Source organism: Oncorhynchus tshawytscha, linkage group LG03 (assembly GCF_018296145.1).
Source record: "Oncorhynchus tshawytscha isolate Ot180627B linkage group LG03, Otsh_v2.0, whole genome shotgun sequence".
Taxonomy (NCBI): domain Eukaryota; kingdom Metazoa; phylum Chordata; class Actinopteri; order Salmoniformes; family Salmonidae; genus Oncorhynchus; species Oncorhynchus tshawytscha.
The window spans coordinates 56,720,305-56,735,425 of NC_056431.1; the positions used below are offsets into that span (position 1 = coordinate 56,720,305).

The window sequence follows — 15,121 nt, forward strand, 5'->3', positions numbered from 1 at the left end:
CATACAAAAATGGTTTGTTGAGATCGGTGTGGAAGAACTTGACTGGCCTGCACAGAGCCCTGACCTCAACCCCATCAAACACCTTTGGGATGAATTTGAACGCAGACTGCGAGCCAGGCCCAATCACCCTACATCAGTGCCTGACCTCACTAATGCTCTTGTGGCTATAAGAAAGTCCCCACAGCAATGTTCCAACATCTAGTGTAAAGCCTTCCCAGAAGACTGGAGGCTGTTATAGCTGTATAGGGGTGACCAACAGGGGGAAATGATGTAGAGAAATATACTCCAGAAAGTCTTTAAATTACTTTAGTTTATTCAAAGAAAAAAAACCTTCAGGAAAATACAGGACTTCCTGTCATACATAGAGAGGACATAAATTAGAGTAGCATGGCAGAAACACTGGAGAAAAACACCCAAGCCTGACTGACATCCAAGCCTGCAGGAAACGGACTGTACATCACTACAATGTCCCCACAACACTGGATTAATGTTATGGGAACATCTGGAAAATTAAATATTGCAAGTGTATTCTTTATTGTGTTGTGAGTTGGTTATTTGAGCGAGAAAAACAATGGCATCATTTAGGATTATTGACTAAAATAACGTTCAATACAAAACAAGCAACAAAAAAACATAAATATGATGCACATTAGTGTAACAAAATATTGCCTCTGTAAACATTTCCATTTTCTCGACCTAACGTGAGCATTATAATATTCAACCACTGCAGAGTACATAACCTTACACAAACCATTATTAAGCTTCTTAACCAAGTTAAAACTTAAGAATACAAAATGCTTCAAGTGAGATCAACAAAGTGGTTTTGTAATTTAAAGAAAAACATTTAATGTTGCCATCTTAGCACTTTTTAAAAAACGTTAAATCAGCAAGCGACTGCTTTTCAGATTGCAAAAATGTTAAGTCTTTTTCCATTAATAAGAATATCAATAACCATAATCTTAATAAAGTAACTTATGCCTCATGAAGGCCTTGATGCAACCAGAAAGACATAGTGGGTCAGCATTGGGAGGCTATTAAACACACACATACAGCATTGGGGTTCGCTCTTCAAACGGGTTTCTTTTTCCATATACAAATAGTTGGCTCGTGAAACAATTCTGTGACATGTAATTTGCAATGCCTTTCCCACAGCTCTACACACATAATGACATGACTGTTAGTATGAGAAAGACCCAACTCAGAGATCATTGACCCACTGTCGGACACATAGTCAGTGTACAGAGTCTATCCACTTGGGTGAAATAACTTTGATCCATCACCACCATTAAAACACAGTTGTGTTCTGTGGGAAAACAAGATAATAGCCTGTTGTTGATGTTGTTCTTGTTTGTCACCATGGTCAACGAAGGTTAGATACACCACTGTTGTGGGAGAGCCGTAGCAGGGGATATTGCAGTTAATTGAATAGTCTTCTTTACATATCTGTACAGACTATAGCCTTTAACAGTGAAAAAAAGGATTCTGCCCAAAGTGGGTTTCCGTCATGAACACCGTCAGACGAGAGCTGTAGAATCACAATGGTCAGGTCACCTGTGTTCTGGCTCCTGGTGACCAGACTGCTCTCCTCTGATTTGAAACAAGTTGTTTTGTATTGTATTGCCTTCCATTGATTGACAAGCTGACATTGCACAAGATGGACAAACGTACCGTGCTCAAGACGACTTAGCTAAGCGTGGTCATGTTGTTTACAGTTACACTAAGGACTAAGCCCTGTTGGTGAATAAGGTTGATTAGGCTACTGTGAGAATACTGGCTCCACAGAAAACTACTATAGCCTAGCATCGTCTCAACTCAGAGCTGCTCCCTCTCCAGCTCTGATGCACTTTAAAACATTGAGTTTGTGAAAGGAAAATCAACATCTTTAATAGCAGAGCCTTCATTTAGTATTCACTTGTGTTACTTTGAAATTGAACATCGAAATCAATCACTTGTGACAAGGAACACAAATAAAAGTCTCATGCCTTCGACTACCACACAGTATACTTCTTTCTACATTCTTGACACTTAGTGCACTGCATTCATGAAAAGATACAAATGAAAAACAAAAAGCTGAAATATCAAAACAATAAAACACCGTTTTGTTCTATCCACTGACTAGGAGTCCATTGAGTTGTGCTGACCATGTGTAACCTTTCTGCTACAAAAACGTACATCAACACCCCTCCTCTCTCATCTATTGGCCCCTATACAACCAACCAACCAACCAACCAACCACACACACACACACACACACACACACAAAATACTATCACCTTACCCTTCTCCTCCACTCTCTTTTATTATATCTGTCTATTCACATCCGGACCATGTCCTCCATCCTGGACCCTCTGATGGTCCAAGCCGGATCACCGAGGGATCCACTACCATGACCACTGAAACTATGGATGAGATTAAATTACATTTTATTATACATAGACATGGTTTCCTTTTCTAACCCACCCACTCTCTCTAACTCCTAAAACACTTCAATGTGTTGTGGGTTGGAATAAAATCAAGCAAACTGGAGACTGTGCAAATGTGATTTTAGAAAATAAGGTAAAAGAAATATTAACTACACATAGTTTCACTTTTTTTAGGGAATTTATAATAAAAAATACTAGTCTGAAGTCCATCCGGATAAAATCATTTTCTTTGACCGCGCCCATTAAAATACTGCAGCTGTCTTAACTCTATCAACACATAGTCCAGCTGAGTCCTCTCAGATACGACCAGATTTACGGTAAAATGCCTTGGCCCCTTCCACCTTCTGTCATCATGGCATCGAACAAATTGGCTCCCTTGCTCGGCTTCTCTACTCCCGCCTCCTCCATGACTGACAGCTTCAACCCCCTCCGCCCCCTTGCAGTCAGCAGTCATTGTACCAAACAGAAATACATTTACATACACTACTGTAGCATTAACACTGTATGCTCCACCCCTGCTCCTCCCTCGCTAAGGAAAAGGGTGGGGTGGAAGGGGGTTCCTGAAATACGAGCAGAAGATGCAGAGAGTAGTTAGTAAACTTCAAGCCCACAGTACAGTCAGTAACTAGGAACGACACACACAGAGGTCACAGGTGTTCAGGGCAACGACCCCGCACAGACGTGTCCACAATCAGTTGAGCACCACAGCGGGGCAAACCGTTCCCCCCTTTATTTTTGTTGTTTTATAATCAATTAACTTAATTTTGAACAATTCTCATATCTGGTATTCACAGCTGGGGAGACGGCATCTGGATGTTGTATGTATCCTCAATATAACATGATGCTCCGGGTCGAAGGTCGTAGCTAAGACGGAGATGGTTGGCTTTTGTCCGTTGGCATCACTGAACGTTGGGTAAAACGCGGTTGGTTGGTTTCCAGTGTAGAGGGGGCATGGTCTTTCTCTACCAGCTGAGCAGAGAGGTACGCCCCAGGGTCATAAAGTACACCTGGCTGGCTCCTCCGGACCGCACCGAGGCAAAGAACACCTGCGGATGGAAACACACAAACACGTCAATAAATAACTACACTTAATCAGTGACACATCATCAGTGATACATCATAAAGGTAGGGGTGAACTTTTTACACAGAGATGCATACGACCATCATGTTTTTCTGATTGAGTCATTTACAATCACTGATCCATTGTAACAAAGGAAATCAAGACGTGTGTCGTAATGTTAATACTTCGTACACAATGTGTAATGGCGGATGGTTGTAAAGTCCATAGAGGTGTGCTCAGGTGTTCCGCAAGGTTCTATTTTGGGCCCACTGTTGTTCATTTTGTATATCAACAACATTGGGGATCTTATTGAAACAGCAGATGTTAGTTTTTATGCAAATGACACTGTTCTTTATTCAAGTGGTAGTAGTTTATCTTTGGCTTTTGAAAATGCTCAAAGAGCATTTAACATCATACAACAGAATACCATTTCAATGGTATTTTCAAATGCCAGGCATGTTACTAATCATGTCACTGCTACATTGGCTGGACATACTATAGAGCAAGTTAAAGTGTAATATTTGGGTGTGTGGGTTGATGATAAGTGTATAATGCAGCCCTCAAGTTCATTACAAATCAAAAATGTCTAACACATCATTGTGATCTCTACAGCGCTGTTGGCTGGTCGTCATTGACCTTGCGTAGGCTTAAACACTGGTATACACTGATTTATAAGGCCATATTGGGTAAAATACTATTTTTATCTCTGTTCTTTTTTTAGTCAGGTCAATAAAAAAATATAAATTACAGTCCCATTCTCATTTGCTTCTAACAGTACCAAAAATTAGGTGATGGTAGAAATAGTTTTAGTTACTTAGCTCCGTGGTCCTGGAATTCTCTCCTTAACATTTAAAAATTTGATGATCTAGTTCCGTTGGTGGAGTTCAAACACTTGATCAATGTATATATCATAGAAGAGTGTAATTGTTTTTAGGCCAGCTGTTTTTAGTCAAGACTTTCGTGTTTTTAACGTAAAAAAAAATTGTGTTTATAGTTTTGTTTAATGTTGTGTTAGTGTATGTAAGTTGTTTAGTTGAAACGTTGTTCCCCCTGCTGCTATTGTACCAGGTCTCTCTTGGAAAAGAGATGTTATCTCAATGAGAAAAACCTGTATAAATAAAAAGGTAAAAAATGAATCATAGGAAAACAATAGTGACAACCATGCAGAGAATTCCTGTATAACAGTCAGAAATACAACCCCAAACAATGTATGGTAAAGCCCTAGGTATATCAAACATCAAGAAGTCTAACAACTTCCCAAAAGTATATACACTATAATACAAAGGTATGTGGACACTCCTTCAAATGAGTGGATTCAGCTTAAAAAAAAAAAATGTTACCCCCTTTTCTCCCCAATTTCGTGGTATCCAATTGTTAGTAGTTACTATCTTGTCTCATCGCTACAACTCCCGTACGGGCTCGGGAGAGACCAAGGTCGAAAGCCATGCGAAACACAACCCAACCAAGACGCACTGCTTCTTAACACAGCGCGCATCCAACCCGGAAGCCAGCTGTACCAATATGCCGGAGGAAACACCTTTACCTGGCTACCTGGTCAGCGTGCACTGTGCCCGGCCCGCCACAGGAGTCGGAATTCAGCTATTTCAACCACACCCATTGCTGACAGGTGTACAAAATCGAGCACCCAGCCACACAATCTCCATAGACAAACATTGGCAGTAGAATGGCCTTTACTAAAGAGCTCAGTGACTTTCAACGTGGCACTGTCATAGGATGTCACCTTTCCAACAAGTCAACTAGTCAAATTGACAGTTGACCCGGGCAGCCATACTATAGCTGCCCAGGTCAACTGTAAGTGCTGTTACTGTGAAGTGGAAATGTCTAAGAGCAACAACGGCTTAGTTGCGAAGTGTTAGCCCACAAACTCACAGAACGGGGCCGCCGTTTTTCAACAGGACAATGACCCAGAACACCCAGAAGGGCTATGACCAAGAAGGAGAGTGATGGTGCTGCATCAGATGACCTGGCCTCCACAATCACCCAACCTCAACCCAATTGAGATGGTTTGGATGAGTTGGACCCCAGAGTGAAGGAAAAGTAGCCAACAAGTGCTCAGCATATGTGGGAACTTCTTCTAGACTGTTGGAAAGGCATTCCTCATGAAGCTGGTTGAGAGTATGCAAAGCTGTCATCAAGGCAAAGAGTGGCTACTTTGAAGAATCTAAAATATATTTAGATTTGTTTAACAATTTCTTTGGTTACTACATGATTCCATGTGTGTAATTTCATAGTTTTGATGTCTTCACTATTATTCTACAATGTAGAAAATAATTTTAAAAAATAAAGAAAAACCCTTGAATGAGTAGGTGTGTCCAAACTTTTGACTGTTACTGTAAATTAGAGTAGCATGGCAGAAACACTGGAGAAAAACACCCAAGCCTGACTGACATCCAAGCCTGCAGGAAACAGACTGTACATCACTACAATGTCCCCACAAAGCTGGATTAATGTTATGGGAACATCTGGAAAATTAAACATTGCAAGTGTATTAAAATAAAGTGAAATCAATTCATTAGGCCCTAATCTATGGATTTCCCATGACTAGGCATACAGATATGCATCTGTTGGTCACAGATACCTTAAAAAAAAAGTGGGCCTCAATCTCGTTGCAGTATTTTTGTGCATTTAAATTGCCAATAGATAAAATGCTAGTGTGTACATTGTCCCCAGTTTATGCCTTCCCATACCATAACCCCACCGCCACCATGGGGCACTCTGTTCACAAACCGCTCGCCCACAAGACGCCATATACATGGTCTGCGGTTGGGAGGCCAGTTGGGCGTACTGCCAAATTCTCTAAAGCTACGTTGGAGGTGGCTTATGTTGGGGAATGAACATTCAATTCTCTGTCAACAGCTCTGGCGGACATTCCTGCAGTCAGCATGCCAATTGCACATTCTCTCAAAAATTTTGAAATCTGTTGCATTGTGTTGTGTGACAAAACTGCACATTTTAGAGTGGCCTTTTATTGTCCCCAGCACAAGATGCACCTGTGTAATGATCATGCTGTTTAATCAGCTTCTTGATATGCCACACCTGTCAGGTGGATGGATTATCTTGGCAAAGGAGAAATGCTCATAACAGGAATGTAAACATATTTGTGCACAACATTTGAGAGAAATGCGCTTTTCGTGCGTGTGGAATATTTCTGAGATATTTTATTTCAGCTCATGAAACATGGGACCAACACTTTACATGTTGAGTTTCTATTTTTGTTCAGTGTAGTATTTGGTGATTCTCAGAAACACTATATTGGGCTCCTGAGTGGCGCAGCAGTCTAAGACTACAGACACCCTGGTTCGAATACAGGCTGTATCACAACCGGCTGTGATTGTCCCATAGGTCAGTCCCATAGGACAGTGCACAATTGGCCCAGTGTTGCCTGGGTTTGGCCGGTGTAGGACGTCATTGTAAATAAGAATTGTGCGACTTGCCTAGTTAAATAAAGTTACAAAAATATTAATTTCTACCAGATAAAGAAACTGAAAATTATATTGGGATTTTATAACTAACCAATGAGTGCCTTGGAGTTTTTTTCAACCTCACATAATGTCTGTATAGCTTTCCCATCAGTGAGAGACTATAGGAAATGGGGAAACTACGGCTAGACTAGCTCTCTCCACCAGTTTAGCTGCTTCTGCTTTGTGGTTGGTCCCACTCATCTAACATACTAGCTAGTTCAGCTCTTAATTGGTGTGTATAACAGAAATCCAACAGAGGTAAAAGGTTCCCGAACATGAAATACAAAAAAGGCACCAAAAACCTTATTTTGCCATTCTTAATGAAGCAGGGGGTATAGTTGGTGTATAGCTGTGCATTACTCTGCCTACTCCACTAGTTAACAAAGGAGAGTGAAGGGTCAGAAACTAGCTTTGATGGCCACTTTAGCCTAATTGCTGTCTGTCTAAAAATACCCTGTTTCAATGGAATGATTGATCGATTGATACTCAGTGAATGTGGTCCCGAGTCTGCTTGGGACACAGGATGAGTCAGCTCTTTGTGACACACTAACAGGAGACAGAGCTCTGAGAGGGACAGAGTTATTAGCGTAAACAGCCCTCAACCTAGGTAATTACCTCCAAATGTATGTGTGTGGTGTGTGTGTGTGTGTACGTGCCAGGGTTTCCGTTAGGAAAATTTGGCACCGGACATTTGACAGGCAGCATTTTAATTTACCGGACATTTGAGAAATTTACCGGACCCATACGCATTGGTGTGTAACCTGATTAGGGCGTCCACCCACGGGGCTTAGAATGACAGAAATCACATTTAGAATATGGTAATTCATGTTAACAGAACATGCAAGTCGAGGATGCAACGATGTGCAGTCCTTACTGAATTCTTATGTGCACTTTGAAGATGTTAGAATAACTGTCCATATTTACTTTTCCTCAGCCAACAAGATGAGTAACGAACAGCAAATTCACTAGCCTATGTCAATCTACAATACTAGAAACGTTTAGGCTACCGATTCTATTGGTCAGCTTGTCGAGAAAGAAATAGCCTATTCAAAACAGACTCTGGGACATTTGTGGGACGGTAGATCCCAAATTCATACAACCAGTAGGTCTAAGTTACATTTTTATTTTATTTTATCTGATTTCCTATTTTTTTGTATCAGACAAAAGCCAGTTATTACCGTCTTAAGGAAACACTGGTATATGTATGTGTCTAGGGGTCTAACCTTGTCATTCCTCTCACACAGGAACTTGAGTCTCTGGGCTCTCTTGTGCATGAAGACCCCGTCCAGGTGTCCGGTCTCCACAGACCTGATCTCTATGGCCTTCTCCCCCCAGCCCATAATCTGGTTAGAACGTATGTAGGCTACATAGAAAGACAAAGAAGGGGACAGGGGGGTGAGTGGCTGGTATGACAACAGAGTTAACATGTTCAAACACTTAATTTAAGGACCTATTGTGTGAGTGTGTATTTGTACGTGTGTGTGTCTCCACCTACCCACAGAAGTGGGCATCTCGCCCCACTGCAGCACCACGTCCTTGGTGATGCGTCCATAGGTGTTGACATAGACACCCTCGTCCTCGTAACACACTAGCAGCTCAATGCCATCTGTGTTGGGCAGGATGATGATGGCATGGGACTGGATACTGGTCTGGATCTACAGAGGGAGACAGAGGGAGAAGGGAGAGAGAAAGAGGGGGAACCATGTTAATTCAATAATGTTAATTCAATAGTGAAGTTATCCATGGAAAAATAGAGGAAGAAGAGAAGGGGATGAGAGGATACACAGACACTAGTGTTTCTTTTACATGGGTGGGCAGGTAGATGTCGTAGACTGCCCCCGAGTCCACGTCAACGGCATGAAATCCGTTACTGGAGCCATAGATGACCTTTAATCTCTGACCTTCCTCCACCGTCAGGTCAACCAGCAGGGGCTTGTGCACCAGGTCACCAAACGACTGCAGGGGTCAACCAGGGGGCAAAGGTCATTCACATACAGTAGTGTGTGTCATTGTAAGATTGTCATAACAATTCACAATAGCTGCATAACTGATTGAATAGATGGAAGTGACTAGCTCCCATAGGCATCTTAGGTTTCCTTAATGTTCACCTTGAAAGCCATGAACTTGTGGTAGGGCTTCGGTGCCCATGCATAGACCTCCACCGAGTTCTTCAGGGCCAGAACCAAAAACTTGATCCTCTCGTATTTCACTGGGAAATAAAACAGTTGGGATACATGAGGAAGATGAGGAGCCAACTGACAGGGTTAATTCAGAGCATCCTCAAGACTTTTAAATGGCAGTATCAAAATCAAATCAAATTTAATTTGCCACATGTGCTAAATGCAACCTTACTGTGAAATGTGTGCAAGCAATGCAATTTTAATAACATAATTTTTTTTTAAAAAGGGGGTAATTTGATTAATTGTTCAGCAGACTTGTTTTTAAGTTCTCAGTCCCAGTACTATTATTAGTAGGAAATGTAATTCTACCAAAATACTTTTAGCTGACATAATATTACAGTCTTATTATCTTACTCAGAGAAGTGACAGAATTGGGACATGGAGTTCGCTGGGTAGACCGAGGGTATTTCGTATTAGGAAGCATTTGTGTACTTTCCCACAAAAAAAGTATATACGATTCTAAGGCTTAAACTCATGGGCAGAACATAGATGGCCTGACCGACAGCTCTGACAGAGAGGCAGGGTTTCCAACAGCAAATTCAGGACTTTGCCCTGTGACATCACTAATCTGGGGAGATGGAACGTGAGACAGAACATTCTGGTCTCGTCTCTTCCAGGAAGTTCATGTACCTATCATTACAAAACTCTGGACTTTCTCTTCCATGTTGCAGTCATGACATGACGTGCTGTGCCAGTGTATTATGCGCCCTACTCTGGCTGTCTTTAAGATAGTGATTCTAACATGGTGGATGAAGACCAACTGAGAGAAAACATTGTTTGGTTCATTTGGAGGGTCATATGAAAAATCAACAGTCTTTGGTGGTTCCGAAACATGTTGTGCAGACATGACCATAACATCAATTTCTATGAAAAAACGGTCCTAAAATAAATGAATTTTCTCCCCACATCATAACATCCCATCCTTTTAACCCTACTGGCCAGATGCATGTTGAAGATGGAACGTACCAACTTTGTAGTGCACAGCGCCCTCCAGGTCTCCCACAGTGACCCAGCCCTGTTTCTTCTCCACCTCAGGGTCGTTGTGCAGGATCTTGTTCCTCAGCCAGGACAGATAGTAAACACGCAGCTTGTTCTTCTTGCCTGCAGGAGACAGGGTCAGACAAGGGGAATAGTCAAGGGTCTGGGTACCCCATCGAAGGGTATCCCCCTCAACCCCATCGAACACCTTTAGGATGAATTGGAATGCTGACTGCGAGCCTGACCTAATCACCCAACATCGGTTCCCAACCTCACTAATGCTCGAGGCTGAATGGATGCAAGTCCCTGCAGCAATGTTTGAATTAGAGAATTGAATTATTTCTTTCAATTGTGATTGACATTATGGATACTAGGACAGAGGAACTGACAGGGTCTGTATTTTTGCACCACCTGTACTGTATATATTTGACAACACGTTGCAACATAATGGAACACTGTGTTTGTGAATGTACATTGAGGTTGTGGAAATTTTAAAAGACAAATAACATTTTCGGTGAATTGACCAACAAGTCGTCACACACAACTTTCATATTCATCTACTGAGAATGATGCAGTACAACGACAATGACTTGAAGGATAAAACGTAAGTATTACTATCTACGCTAAAAATGGAAGAAGCAACGTCAAGTTGTCTCCACGTCTCATGAGCATGGACCCTTTCTTTCCTTCATTGCAATATGACATCAAACTGACGGATGACACTGCAATCAGACTGCAATCGGTGTGTGTTTTCATCATGGAAATCTTTGTGTGTGTGTGTGTGTGTGTGTGTGTGTGTGTCAGTGGACATGCAATACATGTATACATTGAGTGTACAAAACATTATGAACACCTGCTCTTTCCATGACAGACTGACCAGGTGAATCCAAGTGAAAAAGATAGGATCCCTTATTGATGTCACCTGTTAAATCCATTTCAATCAGTGTAGATGAAGGGGAGGAGACAGGTTTAAGAAGGATTTAAGCCTTGAGACAATTGAGACATGGATTGTGCATGTGCCATTCAGAGGGTGATTGGGCAAGACAAAAAGGCACACCGGTTTGCATCAACAACTTCAACGCTGCTGGATTTTTCACACTCAACAGTTTCCCGTGTGTATCAGGAATGGTCCACCAGCCAAGTTGGCAGAGCTGTGGGAAGCGTTGGACTCAACATGTTCTTAACATTTTGGACACTCAGTGTATGACGTCCTACACTAACTGGCCATTTACTCAATTTCCTCTGTTGTGACATCCGACGCAACACTGTGTGACACAGACCAGCGAGCGTTGGATGGTTGCTACAGTCAATTATGTGACCACAGCACAGGAAAGAGAAGCAGGAACCTACAGTCAGACACTATGTCTGCTTTGCACGAACGGTCTCAGAGAGATCACTTAGACCCCTTACGTCTGTGTGCATGTCTGTTTTTCCATCAATCAATCAAATGTATTTATAAAGCCCTTTTTTCATCAGCCGACGTCACAAAGTGCTGTACAGAAACCCAGCCTAAAACCCCAAACAGCAAGCAATGCAGATCTAGAAGCAGGGTGGCTAGGAAAAACTCCCTAGAAAGGCCAGAACCTAGGATGAAACCTAGAGAGGAACCAGGCTATGAGGGGTGGCCAGTCCTCTTCTGGCTGTGCCGGGTGGAGATAACAGAACATGGCCAAAATGTTCAAACGTTCATAGATGACCAGCAGGATCAAATAATAATAATCACAGTGGTTGTAGAGGGTGAAACAGGTCAGCACCTCAGGAGAAATGTCAGTTGGCTTTTCATAGCCGAGCTTTTCAGAGTTCGAGACAGCAGGTGCGGAAGAGAGAGTTGAAAACAGAAGGTCAGGAATAAGGTAGCACGTCCGATGAACAGGTCAGGGTTCCATAGCCGCAGGCAGAACAGTTAAAACTGGAGCAGCAGCACAACCAGGTGGACTGGGGACAGCAAAGAGTCATCAGGACAGGGAGTCCTGAGGCATGGTCCCAGGGCTTAGGTACCTCCGGGAGGGGAGAGAGAGAATTAAAGATAGCATACTTAAATTCACACAGGACACCGGATAAGACAGGATAATTACTACATCAGATATAACAGACTGACCCGAGCCCTCCGACACCTAAACTATTGCAGCATAGATACTGGAGGCTGAGACAGGAGGGGTCGGGAGACACTGTGGCCCTGTCCAATGATACCCTCGGAAAGGGCCAACCAGGCAGGATATAACCCCATCCACTTTTCCAGCCCCCACACCACTAGAGGGATATCCGCAAACCACCAACTTACTACCCTGAGACAAGGCAGCCCACGAAGATCTCCCCCACGGTACAAACGGACAGGAAGATCACGTCAGTGACTCAACCCACTCAAGTGGCGCATCCTTCCTAGGGACGGCATGGAAGAGCACCAGTAAGCCAGTGACTCACCCCTCGTAATAGGGTTAGAGGCAGAGAATCCAAGTGGAGAGAGGGGAGCCGGCCAGGCAGAGACAGCAAGGGCAGTTCGTCGCTCCAGTGCTTTTCCGTTCACCTTCGCACCCCTGGGCCAGACTACACCCAATCATAGGACCTACTGAAGAGATGAGTCTTCAATAAAGACTTAATAAAGGTTGAGACCAAATCTGCGTCTCTCACATGGGTAGGCAGACCATTCCATGAAAATTGAGCTCTATAGGAGAAAGCCCTGCCTCCAGCTGTTTGTTTAGAAATTCTGGGACAATTAGGAGGCCTGCGTCTTGTGACAGTAGTGTACATGTAGGTATGTACGGCAGGACCAAATCGGAAAGATAGATAGGAGCAAGCCCATGTAATGCTTTGTAGGTTAGCAGTAAAACCTTGAAATCAGCCCTAGCCATGTACGTGTAGTAAATGTGTACAATAATGTGTGTGTGTGTCGCGCACGTGTTTGAATGTCTGTATTCCCATCTATGTATAGTAACTGTGTGTGTGTACCTGATATAGTGACCAGGACGTTGAGTCCCTCTAGTACGTCCATCTGTTGGAAGCGGCGTCGGCTGATTAGGGGGTAGACCTTCCCCTGACCGCTGCGGTCCAGCAGCATCAGACCACTCTCTGTGCCCACCAGGAGGTTCACTCCTACACACACACAGTTTTGCATTTAGATTGCTGTCACCTGGTAGTGAAGACTAATATTACTGTGATAACTACATAGCAGAGATAATTGTGACCACTCACCCCAGAGTGCTGCACACAGGATCTCAGAGTTAAACCTCTTCTTATACTTTCGGATCTCTGGGGTGTCGCTTTGTGGTCGTGTGTTGACAGGGTTCACATTGACCACGGAGCCTTTACGTGACGGGTCCGCCCTCAGTGCCTCTGCCAGCCTAGCGTCATTCCCAAAAGCTGCAGAGGACATGGAAGGGATTCAGTTGGAAATACAAACTGATTATGTATTACTACCATATATATTCAGTTCTGTATATTTAGTATACGTTTCTATAAATGTTCTATATTTAGTATACATCTCTATAACGTTTGTTTGGAATAAACGGGTGTTCTCTGGTGTTGCCTCAGAAACTAACACAAGGTTTGTTGACACTGGAGAGAACCCCTCAGATACTGCTGGTCGCCCAATAAGAGGGCTGGGAGCTGGTGGGAGGGACTTACCCAGGTTATTGAGAGCGGCGCCGGATGGAGAGACCTGGAGGAGGCGTGGATCAATAAAGGGAGTGAAGGAGGAGGAGGACTTGTGCTTCTGCATGCTGTTGCTGGAAGAATGGCTCTAGAGAAGCAGGTAAATAGAATAACATGTAGACATATAGAATCATTATGTCATTGACTTACCAGCCAACTCCTAGACCAAGACTACAATGGCAGCAGTTTATGTACGTATAAACATGAAACACCATTTCCCATAGCTCCATAAATACCACAAAACAAAAAAATAGAAATACAGAACCAAGAAACTGGGGCAGGTGTAAGGAGCATAGAGAAATCAGGTACAGGAAAAACAATTCACAAAATCACACAGTGAATTAAAGAGAAACAGGCAAAAACAAGAAGTATCTATGGTGGTGGGTAAAACAGATGGAATGTTCAGGTAATAACAAAAGTTGAGGAACAAAAACATATCTCAAGGAATGGCTTTTCATGGTAAAATAATTACCTGTGTTTATTCCTGAAATATGCTATGTTGTAGCCTAGTCCAACGAGGGTTTCTGGAATATGTCTTTAATCATCTGTGACTAAAAGCCACAAATAATAATCAAAATGTGCCTCCGAGGATATGTAAGCCAGCACAAACCTAGTCTAAAAAAAAAAAAGTATAAAAAATAAGAAATTATGTAAAATTCCATAAACTTGGTCAAAATAAAATATTTTTTAGGGGGGAGAAACACCACACCTACAGAGCTTGGAGGAAACTAGAGTAGTTGTTGCACTCAGAAAAGGTGGCCAGAGAGAGATAACCACTAGGTGGCCAGAGAGCGAGAGAGAGTGAGCACTACCAGGTGGCCAGAGAGAGGGATAACATGACTAGGTGGCCAGAGAGCACTACCAGGTGGCCAGAGAGAGGGACAACACCACTAGGTGGCCAGAGAGAGAGAGAGAGAGAGAGAGATACAACACCACTAGGTGGCCAGAGAGAGAGAGAGAGAGACAGAGATACAACACCACTAGGTGGCCAGAGAGAGAGAGAGAGACAGAGACAACACCACTAGGTGGCCAGAGAGAGAGAGAGACAGAGATACAACACCACTAGGTGGCCAGAGAGAGAGAGAGACAGAGAACACCACTAGGTGGCCAGAGAGAGAGAGAGCGAGAACACCACTAGGTGGCCAGAGAGAGAGAGAGAGAGAGAACACCACTAGGTGGCCAGAGAGAGAGAACACCACTAGGTGGCCAGAGAGAGAGAGAGAGAACACCACTAGGTGGCCAGAGAGAGAGAGAGAGAGAGACACAACACCACTAGGTGGCCAGAGAGAGAGAGAGAACACCACTAGGTGGCCAGAGAGAGAGAGAGAGCGAGAACACCACTAGGTGGCC

At 43.1% G+C, this 15,121-nt stretch overlaps 1 protein-coding gene across 20 annotated transcripts in view; it reads right to left on the minus strand.

Annotated features, from left to right (window-relative positions):
• Window positions 1-292: 292 nt before the first annotated feature.
• LOC112239382 (mitogen-activated protein kinase kinase kinase kinase 4) overlaps window positions 293-15,121 on the minus strand; it is a 100,133-nt gene continuing 85,304 nt past the window's right edge. For 19 of the 20 annotated variants that reach the window (XM_024407870.2, XM_024407930.2, XM_042319717.1 and 16 more), the window contains 9 exons: window positions 13,745-13,859; window positions 13,313-13,480; window positions 13,070-13,213; window positions 10,112-10,246; window positions 9,074-9,174; window positions 8,772-8,921; window positions 8,461-8,620; window positions 8,189-8,328; window positions 293-3,469 (listed from right to left, as the gene is read on the minus strand). In XM_024407870.2, coding sequence (XP_024263638.1) covers window positions 3,386-3,469; window positions 8,189-8,328; window positions 8,461-8,620; window positions 8,772-8,921; window positions 9,074-9,174; window positions 10,112-10,246; window positions 13,070-13,213; window positions 13,313-13,480; window positions 13,745-13,859 — 1,197 coding nt within the window. In that variant the 3' untranslated portion in view covers window positions 293-3,385. Of the gene's footprint in view, window positions 3,470-8,188; window positions 8,329-8,460; window positions 8,621-8,771; window positions 8,922-9,073; window positions 9,175-10,111; window positions 10,247-13,069; window positions 13,214-13,312; window positions 13,481-13,744; window positions 13,860-14,243; window positions 14,323-15,121 lie in introns of those variants that run through there. The other variant, XM_042319714.1, reaches the window with a different exon arrangement.